The sequence below is a fragment of the Bubalus kerabau genome, chromosome 3, assembly GCF_029407905.1.
Source record: "Bubalus kerabau isolate K-KA32 ecotype Philippines breed swamp buffalo chromosome 3, PCC_UOA_SB_1v2, whole genome shotgun sequence".
In the NCBI taxonomy this organism is placed as follows: Eukaryota; Metazoa; Chordata; class Mammalia; order Artiodactyla; family Bovidae; genus Bubalus; species Bubalus kerabau.
This window is the reverse complement of record NC_073626.1, coordinates 58450413-58474294: the sequence shown is the minus strand read 5'-3', so window position 1 is coordinate 58474294 and position 23882 is coordinate 58450413. Positions and strand designations below refer to the sequence as shown.

The following is a 23882-nucleotide window of genomic DNA, read 5'->3' as shown; positions in this document are numbered from 1 at the left end:
CAAACCTGCTTCTTCCCACAACCTCAGTCCTTGGGGCTCCAGGAGAGATCAGGAGAGGGTGGGGCACACTGTTACTGGGGGCCCGACTGACTCACACTGCGTCATACGTGTGGCATGATGGCCATTGGCTCAGGCCCTGCCCTCTACTGTCCTGGGGTCAGCAATGTGTCCACACACCATGGATTGCCCTCTCAAACTTCCTCTAGAGCCCAGCTCCCCTGGAAAGAGGCACATAAGCTTGCAGCCTTCGGGGCGTCCATTCACTTATAGGTTCCTTCTCTTCTCGCTGGGGGGTACTGCTCACTTGGAGGTGCCAGCAGTCTGGGAGAAGGAGCGAGGGACAGGCCTGTGTGTGCAGGGCATGGAGCAGAGTGAGGACCACCTTGCATGCCAGGCGTGCCCCAGACACCCTGCCCCAGGCTCTCATCTACTGAGAAGGCCTCCACGCCCTTCTGGAAGGCCTGCCTGTGCCCTGCCAGAGCCCCTCCTTGGTTAAAACACACCCTAGTGTGGCATGACCATTATGGTCATTCCCAGTGTATGCAGGGCACATGCTGGCACCACTTACTGAAGCAGACTGTGCCAGGTGCTCTCTTCTATTCCAATAAGTCCCCCCATCACCCCGTACTCTGCAGATGAATAAACAGGCATGCAGAGGGTAGGTGCTTAGCTGCTCAGTTGTGTTCGACTCTGCGATCCCATGGACTGTAGCCCGCCAGGCTCCTGTGTCCATAGGATTTCCCAGGCAAGAATACTTGGGTGGGTGGCAATGCCCTCCTTCAGGGGATCTTCCCACCCCAGGAATCAAACCAGGGTCTCCTGCATTGCTGGTGGATTCTTTACCAGCTGAGCTACCAGGGAAGCCCACAGAGGCTGGGTAGCTCACCCAAACTCACCCAGGCTGGTGCTCCATCTCAGCACCAACTTTCTTTGCAGTGGCCCCATGGTGGCCCTGCACGCCGGCCACCACCTTGCCTGCCCAGAGCTGACTCCACAAACAGGCTTGGCACCGCCACTGCCTTTGAAGCCCATAGAACAGGACCCTAAGCTCTGGCTGATCTGCCCACGCACACAGAGAGTCCGGGGCTAGGGCAGATCCATGCTCAGCCCCAGGCCCTGTATGGCTCCAGACACACTGGAGTTTCCTCATTTCTAAGAGGGCTTCATGGTGTGATGGTTGGCACTCTGGACTCTGTAACTTGGGCAGGTCACCCCTCAGGCTGTTGAGGGGCTGACCCAGGGGGAGGATGGGGCAGCCTCTGGTCACATTGCCCCCTTTTCCCCTCAGGGAGGCCCGGGGTGGGCAGAGGCTGATGCTGTCCACGCTGCACGAAGAGGAGTATGAGTTCCGGTCCCCCAGCAGCGTGGCCGTCGCCGAGCTGGTGGCCATGTTTCTGGAGGGCTTGAAGGAGAGGTCTGTGTTCGCCATGGCCCTGCAGGACAGGAAGGCCACAGGTACCCAGCCAGGCGGGGAGGGGGCTGGTGAGGGGGGCCGCTCATGTGGCTGGTGGGAGGGCGGCTTGCTTGTGCCAGGTCCTGGTGGTCACGAAGCAGGCGGAGGGCAGGGACTCGAGCAGAGAGAGGGAGAGAGGCCACAAAGCGCTCAGGGTCACCCATGGGCAAGGCCCTCCCTCCTGCAAGATAAGGGAGTTCAGGAGGGCTCTCAGCCCCTCCAAAGTGAAGGGCACCAAGGGATGTCCTTCTTCTGGAAGCAGGGGGAAAGCCAGCCAGGTCACCAGCCCGTGCAGTGCACACCAACCCCACAGCCACCGTTATCCAGTGTTGCAGACAAGGATTGCTGGCTCAGAGGAGGAACGCAGCTTGTCCAGGGCCGCTTAGCTTGCGGGTGGGCATGGGAGAGGGGTGAGCCCTGGTGGTCTCGTTGATGGCCACAGCTTCTCTCAGCACAGCTGGAAATCAGGCTTCAGAAAGTAGGGGAGCAGGGGAGGGCTGTGCATAGGGTCTTAACTGTGCTGGAAACATCAGCAGAAGCTTTGTCCCCATGGCCCATCCCATCCTCACAGCCGCCCTAGGAGGGAAGGGTGATATTCTCCATTTTACAGCTGAGGAAACAGGCTCAGACGGGTCACTTAGCTCCTGGGCAGGCGTAGTGACAGCCTGCCAGTCCTCTGTCCCCTTGGTCCATCTGCCTCACGGCTCCCTGGCCACTTCCTGGTCAGGCCTCTGAGCAGGTCTCCCCAGCTTCTGCCTGCCCGGCTGTGTCTGTCCAGGCCCCCCGAGTGCCTGAGCTCAGGGAATCCCACCCCCAGTCACTCTCAGGGTGGCCTTGGGCCCCCTGCTCGGTGTCCCTGTTTCCTCACCTGTCAGAGGGGACCGCCCACAGGATGCCAGCAGGGCCTCTGGCCTCCACTGAACCCTGGGGAAACTGTCTTCTCTGTCTCTTGTGTGTGTCCGTGTGACTGTAGAGGATTCCACCCTCCTGCCCTTCAAGAAGGGGGACTTGCTGATCCTGACAAAGAAGCAGGGGCTGCTGGCCTCTGAGAACTGGACCCTGGCCCAGAATGACCGGACTGAGAAGACGGGACTGGTGCCTACCTCCTGCCTCTATGCCATCCCGACAGTCACCAAGCCTTCAGCACAGCTGCTGGTAACTCACGTGCTCGCCTGCCCTCAGCTGGGCACCCCTGGGCACCTGTGGAAGAGGCTGAGAGGCCAGGCCTGGGGTCCTAGCTCAGGTGCCTGGGCCTATCCCCCAGAAAGCCTGGGTGTCATGTCAGCCCTGCCAGCCCCGCCGCCCCTCTGGGAGAGGCAGGAAGTGCTTGTGCAGTGAGTGGCTGGGGTATTACCTGGCACTCAGCAGGTGCTCAATCAGTGCGCATCCCTCCCACCAGGGAGCGCCCTGGGGGTAAACCCGTCTTGCCTCAATGTTGTTTAAAAACCCTGACCCACAGGGGCTCAAGTCTCCCTACCCCTGACAACCACTCCACCCTAACCCCCAAGACCAGCGCCCCCTGCCCCTGCCCAGGGAGACAGGACAGATAGGCCTCCCAATGCATGTATGAGTGCCAACTGCGTGCCATGTACCACAATACAGTGTCAAACACAGTAACTTCTCCACCTTCAAGGAGACTTGGATGAATGATAACTTGATGGCAAGTGTGCAAAGTGCCACCAAGAAGCAGCACTTGTTACAGGAGCAGATTCTAGGAGGGGGCTCACCCTGTCCAGGAGGACTTCCCTGAGGGACAGACACTTCAGTGACGAGGCCTGAAGGAGGTGGGGGGCCAGGCCAGCAGGGCCAGGGTGAGGGATACCCCTGAAGAGAAGTGCCCCAGGAGAGGGGAGCCTGGTGGGCCTGAGCGCCCCCTGAAGAAAAAGGAAACAGGTTCAGAAACATCGAGTCACTGGTCCTGGGTTCTAGAGCAGGTGACACAGGACGGGTAGGTCCAGGCCTGTCCAGCCCTGTGGCCCGGCCCCTCCCAAGTCTCTGAGGACACCTAGCCAGGAGGAGCCCATGAGTGGGGCCTTCTGGACACCCATACCTGTGCCCCCCCACCCCCAGAGCTTGCTGGCCATGTCACCGGAGAAGCGGAAGCTGGCGGCCCAGGAGGGGAGGCCCACAGAGGCTCCCCCCGAGGAGCAGCCCGAGGAGAACCTGCACACCCTGGAGGAATTCTCCTATGAATTTTTTAGGTGCCCACCCTGCTCCATCCCAGGCCCCCCCCCCCAACCAGCCCTTCTGTGCTCCCTGGGGACTCAGGTCCATGAAAGCAGATGCAGTGCCCACCTGGGCTCCCTGGGCAGGGAGGGGGCCCTCTGACTCTGACATGACCCACCCGTTTCTTAGTGGAGTGCTGTGAGTGCAGAGGGCATCCCCGTGGGGGCCCACCCTCGAACCCTGGGTTCTCTCTGCACTGTGTGTACATGGCCCATGGTGGGTAGGCGCAAGGAGCAGCACACACCCTGACCCTGGCCCCCATCCCCACAGGGTCCCAGAGAAGGAGACCGTCAGCAGAGCCGTGCTGCCCCTGGCCCGAACCCGCGGGCAGCTGTGGGCCCACTCGGCTGAGCCCCTGCGGCAGCCGCTGCTCCGGCGTGTCCACGCCAACGCTGAGCTGCGGGATGCTGCCTGTCAGATCTTCATCGATATCCTTTCCCGGCCAACCTACCCCAGCCCCATGCCAAGCCTGTGGGCACGGGCCCCACAGCCGGCCCACCCAAGGGCCAGGCCTCTCAGGGCAGGGGGCTGCTCCGGAGGCAGTAAAGTGCCCCGGCGGGGGTGCGGGATCAGCTCCGGGCCAGACTCAGGATCGGTGGTGACGGGCGCTGCTCCTTGACGGCTGCACCCATCCTCAGGTACATGGGTGACTACCCCTCTCGGCAGGCCTGGACCTCCCTAGAGCTCACCGACCAGATCTTCTCATCAGCCCTCCAGGAGGCTGTCCTGCAGGATGAGGTTTATTGCCAGATCCTGAAGCAGCTGACGCACAACACCAAGAGGTCTGTGGGTAGCAGGGAGGGATGGAAGGCACAGTGGGCACAGGGTTGCTGTGCCTGGGGCCCCCTTGGTCCTTCCCCCAGCCCCCACCTTGTAAAGGCAGCCTTCGTTGTAACATTGAGGGGGGGTGGTGTTGGGACTTCTTGCCCTGAGCCGTGCCTCTCTGACCCTGTCTCCTTTGTCCCCTGGCCTCTCTAAACCTCAGTGCTCTCCTTCACAAAATGGGCATGATAGCACTCCCTTCCTGTGAGCAGGAAGGCTTTGGTGGCATTGGCAGCAGGGCAGTGGCCTCCTTGCCCAGGGCCTCAGGCAGGCCTCTGCTCACATGATAACCCTACAAAGAGCCGCATCTCCCTGCAGTGCTGGCGGGCGGGCCTCCAGGAGGGGCCCCTCCCGGGCTGACCTGTGCTGCCGCCCACAGGCACAGCGAGGAGCGGGGCTGGCAGCTGCTATGGCTCTGCACCGGCCTCTTCCCGCCCGGCAAGGTGCTGCTGCCGCACGCCCAGAAGTTCATAGACACGCGGAGAAGGAAGGTGCTGGCCCCCGACTGCAGCCGCCGCATCCAGAGGGTCCTGAGGTGAGCCTGCCAACTCCTAGGTGCCCCTGGAACGTTGGTCTGGGAGTGCCGGGTGAGGGTGGGCAGCCTCCAGTCTCCCAGGATCATGTTCCAGTGGGGACACCCGCCAGAGGAGCCAGACTCAGCTTCCTGTCTGAAGTGGTGTCAGTCTGGGGAGACAGGACCTGGTCCCAGCCACCAGGGAGCAAGACACAAGAGAGGCCCAGGAGGGCTGTGGGGAGGCTGGAGGGGTTGGCGGAGTTCCTGGCCATGAGTGGCCGCCTGGGTCATGAAGAGGCCCATACCCAATGCCCGGCTATGTGAAGATGGGAACACAACCCACACTGCCCACTGGTGGCCTGCCCAGCCTGGTCCTCTCCCCATGTGTCCTCAAACCTCGGGGCTCCTGGGAGATGAGGCCAGTCTGGCCTCTGCCGCCTCCTATGGGCCATGTGCCCAGCGCCTCCGCAGGGCAGCTCCCCGCCCTGACCTGGGCACCACCGTGCATGTCTCTGGGGTTAGCTTCTGTTGTGTACATGGCACATAGCTGAGCTCAGAGGCTGGTGCTGGGGCCGGGCCTGGGTGGGGGTGGTGGGTGGCCCGTGCAGCGTGCCCTTGGCTCCAGGACAGGGCCCCGGAAGCAGCCGCCGCACCAGGTGGAGGTGGAGGCCGCTGAGCAGAACGTCTCCCGCATCTGCCACAAGGTCTACTTGCCCAACGACACGAGCGAGGTGAGCCTCCCCGCCCCGCCCCCCATGCCACCAGGGGCTCACAGCCAGAGCAAGGCACTTCCCCACTGGGGTCACTCTAGGAGGGCTGGGAGACGCCTACGGACACAGCTGTGTGAGTTCGAATGGACTGTCTCCCCTTGTGCGCTTCTAGCCCCTCTCCTGTGAAAATACTGCTCTGCTCTCGCTGGCCCCCACCAGCATGAACTGAGTGCTGGGTGCGCTCGGGAGCTCTGCACCATGCAGGGGACTACTGGCCCTGGGCAGGTTGTAGTATGGTGGGGAGTTGGAATGTCCCAAAGGCATGGGGGGCCTTCCAGGCCAGGCACAGGAGTGAGGAGGCCAGGAGGCTGGGCAACGAGGCTGAGTTCCAGGGCCTAGAGGCCCCTAGGGGCTTCCACCCAGCCCTGGGACCACAGTGAACAGGGAGCCCATGAGGTGCCTATGGATGGAGCCCAGTTGGCTGTTGGGGACAGCGGAAGAGCCAGGTGCAAGTTGGGAGTGCATGCGTGCGTGCTAAGTCGCTCAGTCATGTCTGACCCTGTGCGACCCCATGGACTGTAGCCCATCAGGCTCCTCTGTCCATAGGATTCTCCAGGCAAGAGTGCTGGAGTGGGTTGCCATCCATTCCTCCAGTGGGAGACCTTGGCTAAATGGCAGCAGTGGAGGGAGGAAAAGTGGGGTGATGACCTCACGGCCCTCCCCAAGTGGACTGTGGCCTGGAGATGGCAGAGCCCATGATGGGAAGTTCCCAGTCTGGCTGCAGGCTCTCAGAGCAAGTTGAGACAGCCAGGCCTCTTGGGTACCCCGAGACGGTGAGCCCTGTGACGGAACAGTGCACACATCTGGCCAGGTTTCTAGAGGGGTAGTCTCACCCTTCTCAGGACAGGGCACGCCCAGCCTTGGCCAGCAGGGTTCAGAGGGTTATGCAGAGCTGAGCCGGGCTGCCTCTCTGCCCAGATGCTGGAGGTAGGTGCCAACACCCGGGTGCGGGACGCCTGTGACAGCATCGCCGCCCGGCTGCAGCTTGCCTCCTGGGAGGGCTGCAGCCTCTTCATCAAGATCGCAGACAAGGTGTGTGGCCCACAGGCCAGGGGGCGGGAGGGAAGGCGGTTAAGGCGGGTGGGGGTCTCCCACCAGCACTGGGCCAGCCCGGCCGAGGTTCACAGGCACACAGGCGAGGGGGTCACGGAGCCCCAGGGTGACACCTGGCCTCCTGCACACCTGCCTGCCTGTACCCTCCTCTCCACCTGGCCCAGGTCATCAGCCAGAAGGAGGGAGACTTCTTCTTTGACTCCTTGCGGCATGTGTCCGACTGGGTAAAGAAGAACAAGCCCCAGAAGGAAGGTGAGCAGAAGACTCTGGGAGCCAGGCTGGGGCCACAAAGGAGGGTGTTGCTGGGATGTGAGGTGAAGCAGAGCTTGTCTGCCTCCTGGCCCAGGGTCATACAGCTTCCCTGGACCCTCCCACGTGACCCGTGCCCATTTATTTATTCATTCTCCTCAGGTCCCCTGGCTCATGGGTGTGACCAGGTCTGGGGCCAGGCACTGAGGCCCTGCCCTGAGAACTCTACCAGCTCGGGCAGGGGCTGGGCTTGGGGCAGGCCTGGAACACATGGCCGGACTTTGGGTGATGAAGGGTGCACAGGGGCAGAAGGGAGTCTGACCCCGCAGGGACATCCAGGAGCGCCCACTCATCCTGAAGGCTGAGGAAGGGCTGGGGGCCAGGGAGAGAGGCATGGGGGCTTTCCAAAGGGGAGGTCATGGTAGCAGACACAGCAGCGACGTGGGAGGGCCAAGTGGCGGGGTGCAGGAGTGGGGGTAAGGCTTCAGAGCCTGGCTGGCCAGGGACAGGCTCTGTGCTCACTGCTGCCCCTGCCCAGGGGCCCCTGTGACAATCCCCTATCAGGTATATTTCATGCGGAAACTGTGGCTCAACGTGGCCCCTGGGAAAGATGTGAAAGCAGACACCATCCTTCATTACCACCAGGTACTGGGCTGCCCCTCCTGGGGGGTGTTGGGGCCACTCTCACTCAGTCACACCTGCCCTCAGAGTGGGGCATGGCCTCTTTGTCCAGGGCCACCCACCTCCCGCCCGGGGCCTCGTGGTCGGTCAGGGTTCTGGAGCCAGGAGCAGATGGAGAGTGCTGCCTGGGGCAGCGGCACCTGCAGACAGTGGCTGTACCCTCACCTGCAACATGCCTACCGGCGAGGGGAGAACCCAGAGGGTCCCACGCCTGCCAAGTGCTAGGCCTTGCCCCGAAGGGGTAGAGCAGGCCCGGCTCTGCAGCGAGGCGTTGGGGAGCCCTACCCGCGCTCATCCATCTTCCCTCTGCTGGAAACCTAACCCTGAGGACCTTCTCTCTCTGCAGGCTCCGTTTCCTACATTCTACTGGGCTACCACCTGAGCGCAAAGCTAGGGGTGGCAGGAGCCTAAAATCCAGCTTTTCCTTCACCCAGGAGCTGCCCAAGTACCTGCGTGGGTTCCACAAGTGTTCCAGGGAGGATGCTATCCACCTGGCCGGCCTAATCTACAAGGCCAGGTTTGGTGATGACCGGCCCCAGATAGCCAGCATCCCCAAGATCCTGCGGGAACTCGTGCCTGAGAACCTCACGCGCCTAATGTCCCCAGAGGAATGGAAGAAGGTCCTTGTTGGGGGCTGGGGAGGGGGCCCTTGGCTGCTGCCCCTGTAGGGGTCCTGCCCATGTGTGGCTGTGGGAGGGTGGACTGGGTCTGCCAACCCCGGCCTCGGGCTGCGGCTGTTGTTCTGGCTGGGGCCACAGAGCCTCGGGTGGTGGGCCAGCTAAGCTGTGGTCTCCACTGAGACCTCACTGGTCCTGGATTCCCCTAGAACATCCTCCTGGCCTGCAACAAGCACAAGGACAAGACGGTGGAGGAGGCCAAAGTGGCCTTCCTGAAGTGGATCTTCCGGTGGCCCACCTTTGGGTCTGCCTTCTTTGAAGTGAAGGTAGGTGGCACCCCAGACCCGCTGTCCTGGCCAAGCAGGCCCCACACAGCTCTGGCCCCGGCAGCCTGAGATTCTCCTGCAGACAGGCCACAGGCAGGGCCACAGCCAGGTCTGGGAGGGCACGTATGCGTGCATGCGTCTCAGGGAGGGGCTGTGATCCCGGTGACGCCCTCCCTCCGCAGCAAACCTCGGAGCCCTCCCACCCGGACATCATCCTCATCGCCATCAACCGGCATGGGGTCCTGCTCATCCACCCCAAGACCAAGGTAGCAGAGGGCCCTGGCAGGGCCGGGGCGGGGGGGGGGGCCCGTGCAGGGGGGCTGGGTGCCCGTCCTCCTACACGTCGGCCCTGGGCTCTAGAGGATCCCGGGCAGCAGTGCAGCCCCAGGGCCCCTCAGGCCTCCTGGGCTTGGGCTGGCTCTGACCCACCCACCTGCTGTGGCCGCAGGACCTGCTCACCACCTACCCCTTCACCAAGATCGCCAGCTGGAGCAGCGGCAGCACCTACTTCCACATGGTGCTGGGGGGGCTGGGCCGGGGCAGCCGCCTGCTGTGTGAGACCTCTCTGGTGAGCTCCAGGCCCAGAGGGCCTTCCGGGGCCCCCAGGTCCCTTTTCCCAGCCCAGACACAAAGCGCCCAGAGGCTCTGGACAATAGGTTTCCCTCAGCCTGACCCCTGATGCCACTGGGTGAGTTGCTCATGGGAGGGCCCGGCTCCCACACCTGGCAGGGACAGGCCAGGCTGGGCCGGTGGAGGACTCGATGGAGGTGCAGTGCGAGGAGGGCTGGGCGTGTCACTCGGGGGCATCAAGGCCTGGCAGGGGCCTCTGTGGTCCCAGGAGGGATAAGTACTCAGGGTCCAGACACAGTTCTGCTTCTCTCTTCACCACGTCTGCCTGGGGTGTCACTGAGGCAGCTGGGCCCCCTAAGCCCTGGTCCACGCCCTGCCTAACTGTACCCCACCTTTCCCTAACGCAGGGCTACAAGATGGATGACCTGCTGACCTCATACGTGCAGCAGCTGCTAAGCGCCGTGAACCGGCAGCGGGCCCCCCGCAGCTCAGTCCCAAGCCACCCGTAGCAGCAGGGTCCTCTGGCCCACTCAGCCGCCCTCCCCAGTCAGGGGTCATTGTGGGGCTTACCCAGGGCCCTCCTCTGGGCCTGAGGCCTGCCCTCTCCCCAGAACACCCCTTCCCACCCTTTGGCACCCCAGTGGGTCCCTCCCCTGGGTGCTGACTATGAGGGGCAAAGGCAGGAGCCCAGGGCAGCACTGGGAGTGGTAGGCCTCCCAGCTGATGGGTGGATGATGGAGAGGACCCCCCTAGAAATGTTCAATAAACGTTCATGGAGCACTGGGGAGTGTGTGTCGATGAGAGAAGAGGGTTGCGGGTTAGATGGGCAGGAGATCCAGGAGGTGCTGGCCAGGAAAAGTTCCTTCTGCAAAAAGCAAAAAGCACTATGATCCCCCCAGGGACAAGGGAGGACAGCTTCATCCTCAGAGAATGACTTCCTTCATGTCCCACCCTTCTTTCCACTTCCTTCCCTTCCTGCTTCTCAGACTCCCTATGGGCCCTTGGCACACCTCTCCCCCGTCCCCAGCAGGACTCTGGGCACGGGAGGCTGCCGGGCGGTCTGCTGGAGGAGCTGTGGGCCCCTCTGCCCACACACAGGGCGGACCTGCATGCAGGGCTGTGGAGCCTGGGCTCACCCTGGACCGCCCCAGCCGGCCTGTCCCCCGACTCCACCCACAGGGCCAGCCCTCAAGGACTGAGGGTCTCTACTGAGCTTGTCTCCAGGCCCCGTTGCAGCCTGGCCCTGGGATGCCTGTCCAGTCTGGTCTTTGTCTTTCACTGTGGTAGCACGTCCACCCTGATGCCACAAACCACACAGGCCGTGCAATGGTGTAAAGAAGCCTTCATTCATTTTGTGAATGTAACATCCTTCCTGGAGGGCAGGAACGAGCCACCCACTGGGGCCCACCACCTCCTGGCTCCAGACTGCACCCAGGGAGTCAGCATGTGCCCCAGAGGCGGGGTGTGCTGGGCCCCTCCAGCTGCTGTGTGGGGTGAAGTGCAGGATGTGCCGGCCTGGTCTGGGTCCTGGGATCCTCCCTGACTGAGTGAGCACGTGGTGGGGATAGAAGGACAGTTTACCGGAGGGCCCTCACTCACGTGGCCTAGGGCCCAGGGCGGCTGCCCGGCTGGGGGATCCATCTGTGCCACGAGGGGCGGAGGCTGGCCACGTTGCCAGGAGGCCTCCTGCAGGGATGGGACAGGCCAGGCCAGGGCAGGGCAGGCTGAGTCAGGTGGCACCGGCCCCTATCTGTTCCTGGCCCTGGAGGACCTTGGGCCGAAACTGCGGATGTGGGCCTGTCACAGGCTCACTACACCCAGGCCCCTGCCCCATGGCCTCGTTCTCACGAGGGGGGAGAGAGGAGGGAGAGAAGGGATGCTCGAAGGTGGCGGGGAGGAGGAGGGATGCTGAGCACAGAGACAGGAGCGAGATGCCGCAGGTTCAGGGAGCCGAAGTGCAGAGTGAAGCCTCGGGCAGCAGAGGAGCACCTAGCAGGAAGCAGCCAGGTGGGTGGGCCTCTCAGGCAGGGTGGAGGCCCGAGGACTTGGGCTGCGCCCTGCGGGCTGCCAGCTCCGATAGCTTCTTCAGCCGCTTCTTCAGCTCCAGCGGGAACTTCTCATAGCACCTCTTACACACGGGCTTCATGTCGAACTCCACAAACTTATTCCTGGGGAGGACGGGCAGCGGTCAGGAGGGGTGGGGTCTCCTCTGGGCCCCAGCCCGGAGCACGCCGCCTCCCACACAGCAGCCTGTCCCCCGCCCTGGGCGTGATTTTGTGGCCAGAGGTCACGGCAGACCTCTGGAGGTAGGAGATGGGCCTCCAGGCCTCCCTTTCTGCCTAGAGACTTTTCTTGAATGTTGACACTCCAGAACCTTCCATGGGAAGGTTCCCTGCTGTCCTGGGAAACCAGGCTCCGGCTCCAGCTGTCCTGCCCCTTTCATTCTCTGAGGGGGTCTGCTTCCTTTGGCTCTGAGCGTGCTGCTGCGGGCTCTTCCTTCCCCAAAGTTCAGTGTGACTCTTCTTCCCACTGGGCCCTGAGGGTCCCTGGACCTCCCTGCTCGGGGTGGGGGCTGCCCCTGTGCCCACTGCATCTCCAGAGGCTGATGTCAGTGGGCATTCAGGGTAAGACCCAATGAAGGGGAGAAACCACGGAAAGCCAACTCCAACAGGAGACCCCAGCAGGCTCCAGGAGCAGGAAAGGGGAGGAGGGGGGTGCTGTGTGGGTCTCGGCCCACTGCGGCTCCTCTCCCGCCCGGGGGCGGGGGACGAGAGTGGGGGCGGGGCGCGGGAGTGGGGGCGGGGCGGGGCTGCGGTGGGGGGTGGGCGCGCCACTTACTTCAGGGTGAGCCGGCTGTTGCAGGTGGAACAGGAGAAGCAGTGCACGCACCAGGCCTTGTTGAGGGCTGACACCACTGTTGGGGCAGACGCAGGCTCAGTGACCCCACAGGTCAGCCACAGGGCCCCCTGTGCGCAGGGAGGGGCAGCTGGGCACACAGCTGCAAGACCCACAAGCCCAGAGAGTGCAGGGGACAGGGGCTGGGGCAGGAAGTGGGCACAGGGACCGGGCGGGGGGCGGGGGGGCCTCACCATCGCCCTCGATCACGTGGCTGCAGGTGTAGCAGACATCGCCAAAGAGCTGTGGACAGAGCAGGGGCTTAAACAGGCTGCTGGCATTCATGCCCCCGGCCCTGGGCCAGGGGTGTGGCCCCACCCCGCCCCAAAGGGCAGCTCCTGTCATCTGCCCGGGCCTCCCGGGCCTCCTAGGCCTCCCCGGCCTGAGGGCTGGTCAGAATCACCGCCCCCCAGGAAACACAGGTGGAGGTGCTGCCCCCTGTAAGGCCCCTCCGCTCCCCTGGTGTCCTGAGGGGCGCGGTCTGGGCGGTTTTGCTGGGCCTGGTAGGAGGGAGGGGGCTTGCCACATGTCACCCCGAGAGCCCAGGACTCCACATGCCATCTCATCTCACTCAGTCCCCACGACAGGCCTGGCCACAGGGCACATTTCCCAAACGGGGACACTGAGGTCACAGGGGCTGTCCAGGTCCCGAGACACTCAGCACACAGGCCTGCGGCACAGCCCCCACTCAGCACCCGCCACGGGGCTCCCAGGGGAGGAGGCTGCCCCATACCCTTTCCGGCCAGCCCGCCCTGACTGGCTCCCCGCAGCACTGCATCCCACTGCCCTGCCTCAAGCCGCACCTGGTTGTAGTGGGTCTCACAGTAGGCCAGGCCCTTCTTCTCATAATGCCGGTGCCCCAGGAACGGCTTCTCACACTTGGCGCAGACGAAGTGCTGGGGAGGGGGGCGAGGGGCAGGGATGGCAGAGTCGGAGCAGGAGCCACCTCCCCGGGAGACGGCAGTGACCCCAGGAGACAGCCCAGAGGCTGATGGGGTGGACCCACAGGAGGGCCGTGGGGCCGACACCTCCGTGAGCTGACCCTGCTCAGCAGACCTCACTCCTCGCTGCTAGGCACCCGCAGCCCAAGAGGTCAGGTGCTGGTGAGGTGCCTGGAGCACCGAGGGCTGCACTCCCGCAGACTCCTCTGTCTCTACAAGCCCAGAGTCACCGGACACGTCTTCCCACTCAGGGAGGCTTTTGGGTGTGATGACTCACCTTCCCATGGGGGGCTGGGGGCCAGGGGCCACATCAGGACCCTCACAGAGGGGCCACCCAAGGCAGAGCCTGTGGGACACAGAGCTGGCCTGGCCACGGGCTTGCATGCCTCTCTTCCAGATAGTGACTGTGAGTGCCAGACCCCCAGCGGAGCCCCCAGTGTGACCCAGTGGGACACACGTGACCATCTTGCCCGCAGGTGGGCTGAGCTCCCGTTTGCACAGTACACACAGCCACTTCTATCAACCACAATCCCACAGGGCGCCCCGGACCGGTGTCCCCAAGGCGTTCTCATGACTTTGGAATCTTCTAGAAGACCAGGAAAGGGAGGACGGGTGGGGGTGTCTCAGGACTTTGGAATCCTCTAGAAGGCCAGGAGGGAAAGGAAGATTGGGGGGTGGTGTGCCTGCTTGGCCATGCTTTGTGTGCCCAGGTCTCTGGGCCCCAGGGACTGACCTGTCCCCCGTCCAGGGGCCAGGAAGGGCAGCACCCAAGAGGAAGGTCGGTTCTGGGAGCCGGCCGCACGGCCCAGGGCTGGGAGGGAGTGTGAGTGTGAGCCAGGGCCCCCACCTGCTGTCCACACCGGCCTCGCTCACCTCCACGTGCCACTGCTTGCCCAGTGCGTTGACCACCCGGCCCTCGATGGGCCGGCGGCAGGCCCCGCAGATGGGGACCCCCATCTTGTCGTGGCAGGGCAGGCAGTAGAGCTCGCCCTTCAGCTCCCGGGCCTCTGCAGTCAGCTCCTTCCTGGAAGACAATGCAGAGCCCCCGGTGAGGGCGCTGCCCAGCTCCCGCCCCTGCAGACCCAAGGAAGCAGCTTCCAGACAGCCCCCGACTCCAGCTCTGTCCCTGCAGAGCCCCTCAGGCAGGCGGTGCTTTCATCTCTGCTCTCTTTGGAGACTTCCTGTGCCCCAGACACGCCCCAGGGCATGGGATTCCCACTTAGCCCTCACAGAAGGAGGCCTGTGTTTGGCACAGATCTGTTCCCGGCCCCTCTGCCCCTAGATTAGACTGGGCATCTGGGACAGACCCGAGGTGGGGCTCTGCAGCCTCTCCTTCCTCTCTCGTCCCTCGTGCAACTCTTGAGTCTCCAGTCCTCCCTGAACGGAGCCCCAAAGAGAGGAGTCTCCAGCACGGTTGCCCCCGGGCCCCCATTCCACCTTCCCCTGCACCCCACTCTCCCGTCGCCCCTCTGCCCACCTGGTCCTCCTCTCCAGCCCCATAACTGCCCTGGGCAGCTGTCCCACCTTCACCCAGCTCTCCCCCTACCCGCAGTGGGTGCAGCTGAAGTGGTCAGGGTGGTAGGCGTCATTCTTGAACATGAGGGGCTGCTCATCGATGACCAGGTGGCAGCGCTGACAGATGTACTTGCCCAGGCCCTTGGCCTTCTCGCGGTTGTGACAGGGTCGGCACAGGTGTCTGTGGGGAGTGAGGCAGGTGTGAGGAACACAGCCGCCCCTCCGCAGCCCCCCCAGACAGCTGGGCCACCTCCCTGGAGGACATCCCCGAACACCCCAGACAAAGGTCTGTCTAGTCAAGGCTGTGGTTTTCCCAGTAGTCATGTATGGATGTGAGAGTTGGACCATAAAGAAGGCTGAGCGCCAAAGAATTGATGCTTTCAAACTGGTGTTGGAGAAGACTCTTGAGAGTCCCTTGGACTGCAAGGAGATCAAACCAGTCAACCCTAAAGAAAATCAATACATTGGAAGGGCTGATGCTGAAGCTGAAGCTCCAATACTTTGGCCATCTGATGCAAAAAGCTGACTCATTAGAAAAGGATTTTCTTTTGGAAATTGGAAATTTCCAATATGCTGTCTAGGTTTGTCATAGCTTTTCTTCCAATGGACTCATTAGAAAAGGATTTCCCTGATGCTGGGAAAGATTGAAGGCAGGAGGAGAAGGGGACAACAGAGGATGAGGTGGTTGGATGGCATCACCGACTCAATGGGCATGAGTTTGAGCAGGCTCTGGGAGTTGGTGCAGGACAGGGAAGGCTGGCGTGCTGCAGTCCATGGGGTCACAAAGAGTTGGACACGACTGAGCGACTGAACAACAACAACACCCTCACCCCCACAGCCTGAACAAATGCCGGGAAGCCTTGGGGGTTCAGCCCAGTGGCCCAGAAAAGCCAGCCAACAATCCTGCTGCTGGGAAGGCCACAGGTGAGCCCTCTAACAGGAACCTCGGCACAGGACAGAGAGCAGAAGGAGACACGGCAGCAAGCTGGAGCTGACGTCTTTGGACGGCAAGGCAAACGTGGTGTTTTTCTTCTTTATGCTTTTCCTGAACCTAGGACATCACGTGGACAAGAGCAGCTCAAAAATTCGCTTTATTTTTCATATATCGTTGAACACATAAGAGTAACTGTGCAGTGTGTTACCATCCCACTGTGCCCAGTCAAGGAGCCAAGGAGTGCCAGGCCCGTCGGGCACTCGGGGCCTGCTTCCTCAGGGGTCCTCCCAACAAAGAGGAACCCGGACGTCTACAGGCTCACTCTGTCTCCAAAGACAAGCACGGTTGTGCCAGATGGAGGCCCCCAGACCTAGGAACTGTCATTACAGAGTCTTTTTTGTAAAGACCTCCAAGTAATTTCTGATGGTACTTTCTCCTCTGGGCAACAGCTGCGGTCTCTACTGAGAGAAATCAACACGGTTTCTGTCTCCTTGGGCCTCACAGGCGGCACGGATTTAGATTCAGGGTCCCTGGGCCAAGACGCATTCATACAAAGGCCGCAGTGCCCTGCTCCCGTCCCCCACCTGCCACCTGATCTGCCGGTGCTCTCGGCATCTGGGCCTTCCTGCCTCCCTTTTCCAGGCCCCCAACCCTCCCACCAGCCTCCTGCCCACCTGATACCAGCGCTGGCCTCTTTCAGAGGCAGGTCAGGTAAAGAATCCACCTGCCAATGCAGGAGATGTAGAGGACTCGGGTTCGATCCCTGGGTTGGGATGATCCCCTGGAGGAAGAAATGGCAACGCACTCCAGTATTCTTGCCTGGGAAACCCCATGGACACAGGAGCCTGGCAGGCTACAGAACATGGGATCGCCAAGAGTCTGATACAACTGAGCATCTGAGCACGCACAGGGAGTCTCCTTAAAAGATTAACTCTGAGACTCAGGACCGTGCTGCTCCCCACACACACACACCCCCCACCCCCGCCAGGCAGGTGTGTAGGCAGGGCCTAGATGCCAGGGCAGAGAACTCCCTGCCCTTGACCACAGCATTGGCCACTGCATTTGGGTCTGGACTGGCCTCTGCTTGCCCCGAGTGTGTCATCTCCCCAGGGCTAAAGGGCAAGGGCCCAAGGGAGTGCCCAGCAGCCATCTGCTAAGCTGCTGATGGGCTCCCAGCTGTACTCCTCTGAACCCTGGGTGCCCCGCACAGGGCGGAGGCTCGGGATGCATCTTCTGATGCGTGAGTACATGAACGACTGTGAACAACAGGAAGGGAAGGACAGCAGGTGTCATGTCCCCAACATATGACGGCCACTGAGACTGGAAGGCCATTTCCGGGCCTGGGACCCCTGGCTCACTCTACCCGCCCAGGGGCCACAGATGTGGCCTGGGCTCTAGCCTCCATCTCCTGGGCAAGGCTTCGCCCCCCTCCCCCGCAAGATCCCTGAAGCCCAGTGGGCTCTCCCCACCCCACTCTCCCTAAGCCACCCTGTGCCCCAGCCCCATCCCAGGCCTTCTGCATGAGTCCTCTTAGCAGCAGGACAACAGTCAACCCATATGGAAAGATTTTTGCCTCAAAGTTTACAGAAATGAGCGCAACTCCCCAAAATTTGGTTGCAACACTCTGTGCCCTTAAACACTGTCATCAATCATCCAACAACAGACATGTGCACTCAGGCAAGCCGGCCAGATTCCCGTGTTTCAAGCCACCATGAGCCAGTTCTCCTAGACAGCTACCCTGGGCCACAGTGGGGAGAGAGCCTCACACCCCACCAGCTCCGGAGCAAGACAGAACTGAGGAACCCCGCTCTCTCAGAGGAACCTCAGATGTGAAATAGCTTTTCAACGGACCTGATCCCAGCACCAGATCTAAGGACAACCAGTAGAGTTTTTCCAAGGTAGAATGAAGATGGAACCTAGGAATTCTACCACTGAGGTGCAACAGAAGAAGAGAACAAAACAACACACACACACATGCAGCCTAAGTTTTAGAGCGACACATGCTTGAGTCCAAATCCTGGCTCACTGGTTTGTGGTTGGCCAGTCAGGTCACCTCTCTGAGCCTCAGTTTCCTCGTCTGTAAAATGGGCAGTAATCCCAAGTGCACAGGACTGCGTGAAAGAAGACATTTCAGAGAGTACTTGTGGGAGGTTCCTCCCAGTGACAGCATGTACATCTTTAAACATCTTAACTAAAAAGTTGTAAAGTCTTTTGAAACAAGTAATAGTGGTCTGGTGCCCTGTGCTACTGGGTGTATCGTTTTGGGAAAGACAGAGAGAACCAACTTTGCTGGAGTAGCCACTGGTGACATGCAAACAGCCACCCCCCAGACTCCCAGGAGGAGCCTTGGGGGAGCAGCACGGGGCAGGCGGCAGTGGCTCTGTTCCCAGGCCTCCTGTCCAGAGGAGGAGCCCGCAGAGACGAGGCCAGGCCTCCGGGTCCCCACAGGCACAGACAGCGCCCTATTATGAGGCAGCCTGCAGCTGGGCCCTGCTGGAGATAAAGGCCATGATTTATTCCGCACACCCAAAGGGGGCCTCATTATACAGGGCAGGACACAAGGACCCTACAGCGAGTGTCCTGAAAGAATCCCCTCTCATTTGACCAAACAAGACTCCTCGGCCTCCCACCCTTCCCCATTCACAAGACCCCCCCCGCCGATGGCCAGTGCAGGCTTGGGCGCCCAGGCCCGTTGTCATGGCAACCAGCCCCTCCCAGGCCCCCTCCCCTCGATAGGAAATTACCCTGTTCTGAAACGTCCTGTTGTCTGTCGGTCCCAGCCAAGCCCCCCACCCAGCCGGCGCCCACTCCACGGCTTCGCAGACAGTCACACACTCGGCCTCTGTGATGCTCGGCGGCCCAGCTGGGGGGCGGGGGGTGCTGGGCCACACTGGAATATTCACAGCCCAGCGGCAGCAGAGGCAGCCAGAGGAGCGGCCCACCACACAGGGGACCCCTCAGGAATGAAGCAGCCTTTCAGGGCCCGAGGGGGTGCAGCCTCCCCGCCTCTCCTTAAATAGCCAGCCAGCCTCTACCACGGCCACACGGAGCCACCACCCACCCACAGGCCGCAGCCCACCTGCTGCCCCAGACCCGCTGTGAGAGGTAAGGGCAGGGCTGGGGAGCGGGGCACAGGGGTGCGGGGCAAGCGCGGGCCCAGCAGAGCAGGGCCATCTCTGCCGTCTCGCTTCAACCTATTTACCGAGGCCTCCCTGGTTTGAATTAGAGCAGTCCATGGGCGGTGCTCCTGTCTCACTGTGGGGGCTTTTAAAGGAAGAGTGGGTGCCCAGTCTGTGGCCCCATGGCTGCAGCAACGCCCCCACACTCTTCTCCTCCAGCCAGGGCACCTGGAGGGGCCCAACGAGGAGGCAGGAGGGACAGGTGCCGGCAACACCAAGAGACCTCCTGCCACCTCAGCCTCCTCCCGCTGCACACCTGCCCATGTTCGCTCAGAGGCCGAGCCCTGCACCTGCTCCGTGGTCGGGGGCCCCACGCCCCCAAGCCGCCCTGCCCCGAGCAGAGTGAGACGTCGAGAGACAGTGAGAGCAGGCATTTCTAGGGACACGTGGAGAGGAGCAGGAGCCACCCCCAGACCTACTCCAAAACCAGCACCAAAACTCCTAACACAGGGGCAGGGTGGAGAAACCGCAACAGACCTCACACAAGCCTGAAAGCATTCTGAAATCAAGTCTGCACCCAAAGAGAGCACGGGGCATGCGGCCTAGTGGTGGGACTCAGAAGGCGCTGGGCAGGAGCAGAAAGCCAGGTGCCAGGCAGCCCACGGGTGCCACCTGCGCACACGCAGGGCCCCACGCTCAGGCCACTGCTCTACTGTCGCCATCTGGAAAGCCTTGCTTCTGGAACAAAGGCTGGTGCAGACTGTCGCTGCTCCTGGGGCTAGGCCCGCGGGGGAGGCACTGAGCCTGGGAGGCAGCTCCACACCAGCCCTGGCAGCGGGGACCCATCAGCCCCTGGAGGAAAAGCAGGCGGAGGTGTTGGCTGTCCCTGCTGGGTCTTCCGGATCTGGCTTCCTACCCCTGGGCTGTTGCCCTGGCCAAACGACCCTGGGCAAGTTAGCTGATGCTGAGCCTCCATCTGTAAAATGAGCCTCCTCTTCTGTAAAATGAGGCAGTGGACATCTGCCCCTGAGGACTGGTGGGCATTGCCCAGGCAGGCCTGCCTCGCGACGGGCAGAGAAGATGGTCAGTACCTGTGAGCAGACCTCACGGAGGGGCTGGGTGATGACTGTACCACCAGGGGGGTGGGCAGAGTCTGGGCCTCAGAGCAGCCCAGAGTGGAGGGCACCCAGCTCAGCCCCGCCCCATCCCCATCAAGACCCCTCCCTCACTTGGCCTCCAGGCCTCCCCCACTTCCCCCACTGCCTCAGGTCACACACACTTGGGAGCAACAAGAAATAATCTCTGTATTAGAATTTTAGGGAACCTGAACCACTCTGGGTCCAGGAGAGATTTGGGCAAGGGGACATCCCTGGATCTCTCCAATAATCAAAACGTGATGTGATCAGGCGAGAGTCTCCGCTGGCTTGAGAATGACTGGCCAGATGCTCACCACCCCTGCCTTCCTCCTGTTCAGCCACCTGTGGGGCAGCGGGGGTGCCAGGTGTGCCCAGGGACCCCAGTGGTGGTTGATGAGGCATGAAGCGGAGGGTCAAGCTGCTGCCTGGCCCGACAGCTCCTCAGTACCCACACTGCCCTCCTGCCCTCCTAGCTGCCAAAGTCTGAACTGCTGGCCCTGCTCCGTCTACTTTGGGAACCCATGCCTGGTGATGGCGCCCAGCCTCATACTCAGGGACTGCCAGCGCTAACGTCCCCGTGCTCCCGGAGCACTTGCCAGCCCCCGCCAGGACTATTATCTTGGTCATTAAAAGGAGAGGACCCGAGGACAGGAGGAGTTTACAGAGAACTTGCTCCAGGTCCCCTGCGGCTCGTGTGTGCAACTGCTGCTCCCGCTCCATCCCCACTGCTCCTGTGAGCCCCTCTCCTGCCCCCTCTGCAGCCCACAGGCAGGGAGTGTGGCTGCTGGGAGGTGGGATTCAGGGGAGCCCCTGAAGTTGCACTGTAGGCAGAGGTGCCCTGAGAAGAAACGGGCAGCTGCCCCCCCAAGCCCACGTGGGGCTGCGGGCTGTGTGCCATCTGGCCTTCTCCTGCCCACACCTGTCCAAGGCCTGGGGGAGGCAGGGCGTTTGGACCTTTCCTCTCCTTTGTGAATCTCCTGAGTCGACCAAAATCAACATGGGAAATCTGTCACTCTGTCTGTTGGGGAGGGACCACCGGTGACCCACTCAGAACTGGGGTCACCAGACAGAAACGGTTTGTTTCCGAGGCCAGGAGGGCTCCGAGCTGCACCCCCTGGTTTATGCTGAGGGTAAACCAGGTGGGCAAGGCTGGGTCCCGGCCTCTCTGGGGCTGCAGATCTTGGCCAGAAAACCACGGCCAGTCTCCCCACCTCTGGGACATATGGCTCTTCCTCTCCTGGAAAAGAATCTGCCTCCTGATAGTTAAAGCGACCCCATGGACTGTAGCTTATGAGCTTCCTCCATCCATGGAATTTTCCAGAAAAAATTACTGGAATGGGTTGCCATTTCCTTCTCCAGGGGATCTTCCCCACCCAGGGATCAAACCCTGGTCTCCCGCATTGCAAGCAGATACTTCTACTGTCTGAGCCACCAGGGAAGCTCTAGTTAAATTACTCCAGGTAGTAAAACACCCACTGGACCCACAGGCACAAGTCTAAGACACTTGTCTTTCTAAGACACAAGTCTCCGCCCACTAATATGCCCAAAGCAGGGCTGGTGGCTGAGTTCAAAAAGCTCAAGACCTTGGCTGCTGGCCTGGACGGCCTTCGGGTGCTGTAGACAGAGCAGGACACTGCATTCCTCGTGAGGCCCTCCCGTGGCTGGTGCTGGGAGCATGGGGGAACCTAGTGGACAGGCGGGTCAGGGAGGCTGAGCAGGGCTCACCTGATGCTGAGGCGGGGTTGGCCGAGCCCCCCACACTGGGCTCTCAGGCCTAGGTGCCCCACCCATGAGAAGCAGGGCTCAGGGGACTCATGCACCCCACCAGTCAGACAGCACACAGGGGAGAGGGACAGAAGATGCGGGCCCCTCCCTCAGCCCTCACACCCTCCAGGGCCTCAGACAGACAGGCCACCATGCTCTCTCTCCCTGCGGTGCTGACTCTATCCCCCAGGCCTGAGAGGTGGCCTTCAGGAACACCAGGGCTCTGCCCAGAGCTCTCCATGCTCTATAGGGACACGGCCGCACGGTGGGGAGCTGACCCCAGCATTAGTTTGGCACCCAGGCCCTGGTTTTGGTTTTGCTTTCTGCAGCCTTCCAAAGCAGGGGGTGCAGGTTCGATCCCTGGTCAGGGAGCTAAGACATGCCTTGAGGTTAAAAAAAAAAAAAAAAATCAAAACATAAAACAGAAAGGGTTTCATCCCCGGGTGGGGAAGAACCCTTGGAGAAGGGCATGGCAACCCACTCCAATATTGCCCGGAGAATTCCATGGACAGAGGCTACAGTCCATGGGATCGCAAAGAGTCAGACACAACTGTGACACTTGCCCACCCCCAGCTGGACACAGGAGGTGCCCTGTAGCCCCTGAGGCAATGCCAAGCATGAACAGTCTATCCAGGGGTTAGGGGTCGGCAGGTGCTAAAGGCTTCCAAGAGCTCATGTCTGCAAAGGGTGATGCCTCGCTTATCCCAGGCTCTCTGAAGTGGGGGTGTCTGCTTGTTCCCTCCAGGCTCAGTGCCTCTGCCTCTGGCTGAAGCATGAATGGCCTCGAGGTGGCCTCCCCAGGTCTACTGGCCAACTCCTCCCTGGCCCCTATGGAGCAATGCGGCCAAGAGACGCCCCTGGAGAACGTCCTCTTCGCCTCTTTCTACCTTCTGGATTTCATCCTCGCTTTTGTGGGCAACGCCCTGGCCCTGTGGCTCTTCATCCGGGATCACAAGTCCAGCACCCCGGCCAACGTGTTCCTGATGCACCTGGCCGTGGCCGACCTGTCCTGCGTGCTGGTCCTCCCCACCCGCCTGGTCTACCACTTCTCAGGGAGTCACTGGCCGTTCGGGGAGATCCCATGCCGGCTCACAGGTTTCCTCTTCTACCTCAACATGTATGCCAGCATCTACTTCCTCACCTGCATCAGCGCTGACCGCTTCCTGGCCATAGTGCACCCCGTCAAGTCCCTCAAGCTCCGCAGGCCGCTCCACGCCCACCTGGCCTGCGCCTTCCTCTGGGTGGTGGTGGCCGTGGCCATGGCCCCGCTGCTGGTGAGCCCGCAGACCGTGCGGACCAACACCACGGTGGTCTGCCTGCAGCTGTACAGGGAAAAGGCCTCGCAGCATGCCCTGGCGTCCCTGGCCGTGGCCTTCACCTTCCCGTTCGTCACCACCGTCACCTGCTACCTGCTGATCATCCGCAGCCTGCGGCAGGGCCCACGCGTGGAGCGGCGCCTCAAAAACAAGGCGGTGCGCATGATCGCGGCGGTGCTGGCCATCTTCCTGATCTGCTTCGTGCCGTATCACGTCCACCGCTCCGTCTACGTGCTGCGCTACCGCGGCCACCGCACCTCGTGCGCCGCCCAGCGTGCGCTGGCCCTCGGCAACCGCATCACCTCCTGCCTCACCAGCCTCAACGGCGCGCTCGACCCCATCATGTACTTTTTCGTGGCCGAGAAGTTCCACGATGCCCTGTGCAGCCTGCTGTGTGGCAAGCGGCTCCCAGGGCCGCCGCCCAGTGCCGACGGGAGGACCAACGAGAGCTCGCTGAGCGCCAGGTCGGAGCTGTGAGCCTGGGCCCCGCCCCCTCCCCAACCCCACAAGGACCACCCCGCAGACTCACCGAGGAGGAGCCCACCTCCTCTGAGAAAAGAAACCGAAACCTCGGCCGGTCACCATCACCTGCTCCAGGTCCGAACTCATCCCCCAGCGCCGAGTTCTGTCTTGGCTGTCAGCAGATCCCTGGCGAGGCAGCACCGAAGCGCCCAGACGGCCGCTCCTCTGTGGGGACTGGGCTGACCCTGCTCATTCACAGCCACGAGACACTCAGTGACTTGGACCCCACTCCGCCTCCCCCGGTGAGGAGCAAGGAGGACAGAGGAACATTCCTGAACAATGAGCGTCTTTCTTTCTCAAGTGCCCTCTGCGAGGCTCTGGGCCTCCTCACAATAGAAGCACATGGCGGTGAAGCTTAGCTGAGAGAACTCAGGAGACAGAGGAGAACGGCCTGCCAGAAGAGGGGGCACGGGTGGGGGCAGCGCTCGGCGGAGGGTCAGGAGAAGGTGTCTAGAGATT

The 23882-nt window shown here is 61.9% G+C and overlaps 3 protein-coding genes across 6 annotated transcripts in view; 2 read left to right on the top strand and 1 right to left on the bottom strand.

Moving 5' to 3' along the window:
* Nucleotides 1-9839, top strand: part of MYO7B (myosin VIIB) — an 87993-nt gene extending 78154 nt beyond the window's left edge. For both annotated transcript variants that reach the window (XM_055571892.1, XM_055571891.1), the window contains 15 exons: nucleotides 1289-1455; nucleotides 2427-2608; nucleotides 3524-3654; nucleotides 3950-4107; nucleotides 4308-4461; nucleotides 4881-5036; nucleotides 5641-5746; nucleotides 6704-6817; nucleotides 7003-7090; nucleotides 7626-7732; nucleotides 8203-8388; nucleotides 8595-8711; nucleotides 8894-8977; nucleotides 9160-9279; nucleotides 9689-9839. In XM_055571892.1, coding sequence (XP_055427867.1) covers nucleotides 1289-1455; nucleotides 2427-2608; nucleotides 3524-3654; nucleotides 3950-4107; nucleotides 4308-4461; nucleotides 4881-5036; nucleotides 5641-5746; nucleotides 6704-6817; nucleotides 7003-7090; nucleotides 7626-7732; nucleotides 8203-8388; nucleotides 8595-8711; nucleotides 8894-8977; nucleotides 9160-9279; nucleotides 9689-9790 — 1972 coding nt within the window. In that variant the 3' untranslated portion in view covers nucleotides 9791-9839. The remainder of the gene's footprint in view (nucleotides 1-1288; nucleotides 1456-2426; nucleotides 2609-3523; nucleotides 3655-3949; nucleotides 4108-4307; nucleotides 4462-4880; nucleotides 5037-5640; nucleotides 5747-6703; nucleotides 6818-7002; nucleotides 7091-7625; nucleotides 7733-8202; nucleotides 8389-8594; nucleotides 8712-8893; nucleotides 8978-9159; nucleotides 9280-9688) is intronic.
* LIMS2 (LIM zinc finger domain containing 2) overlaps nucleotides 8048-23882 on the bottom strand; it is a 47053-nt gene continuing 31218 nt past the window's right edge. The window contains exons 5-10 of one of the 3 annotated variants that reach the window (XM_055571893.1): nucleotides 14664-14813; nucleotides 13991-14141; nucleotides 12980-13072; nucleotides 12371-12419; nucleotides 12120-12195; nucleotides 8048-11449 (exon numbers count right to left, since the gene is read on the bottom strand). In XM_055571893.1, coding sequence (XP_055427868.1) covers nucleotides 11302-11449; nucleotides 12120-12195; nucleotides 12371-12419; nucleotides 12980-13072; nucleotides 13991-14141; nucleotides 14664-14813 — 667 coding nt within the window. In that variant the 3' untranslated portion in view covers nucleotides 8048-11301. The remainder of the gene's footprint in view (nucleotides 11450-12119; nucleotides 12196-12370; nucleotides 12420-12979; nucleotides 13073-13990; nucleotides 14142-14663; nucleotides 14814-23882) is intronic. The other 2 variants (XM_055571895.1, XM_055571894.1) reach the window with 2 other exon arrangements.
* Nucleotides 22359-23378, top strand: GPR17 (G protein-coupled receptor 17). The gene has a single exon (XM_055571896.1). The coding sequence runs from the start codon at nucleotides 22359-22361 to the stop codon at nucleotides 23376-23378; it is 1020 nt and encodes a 339-aa protein (XP_055427871.1).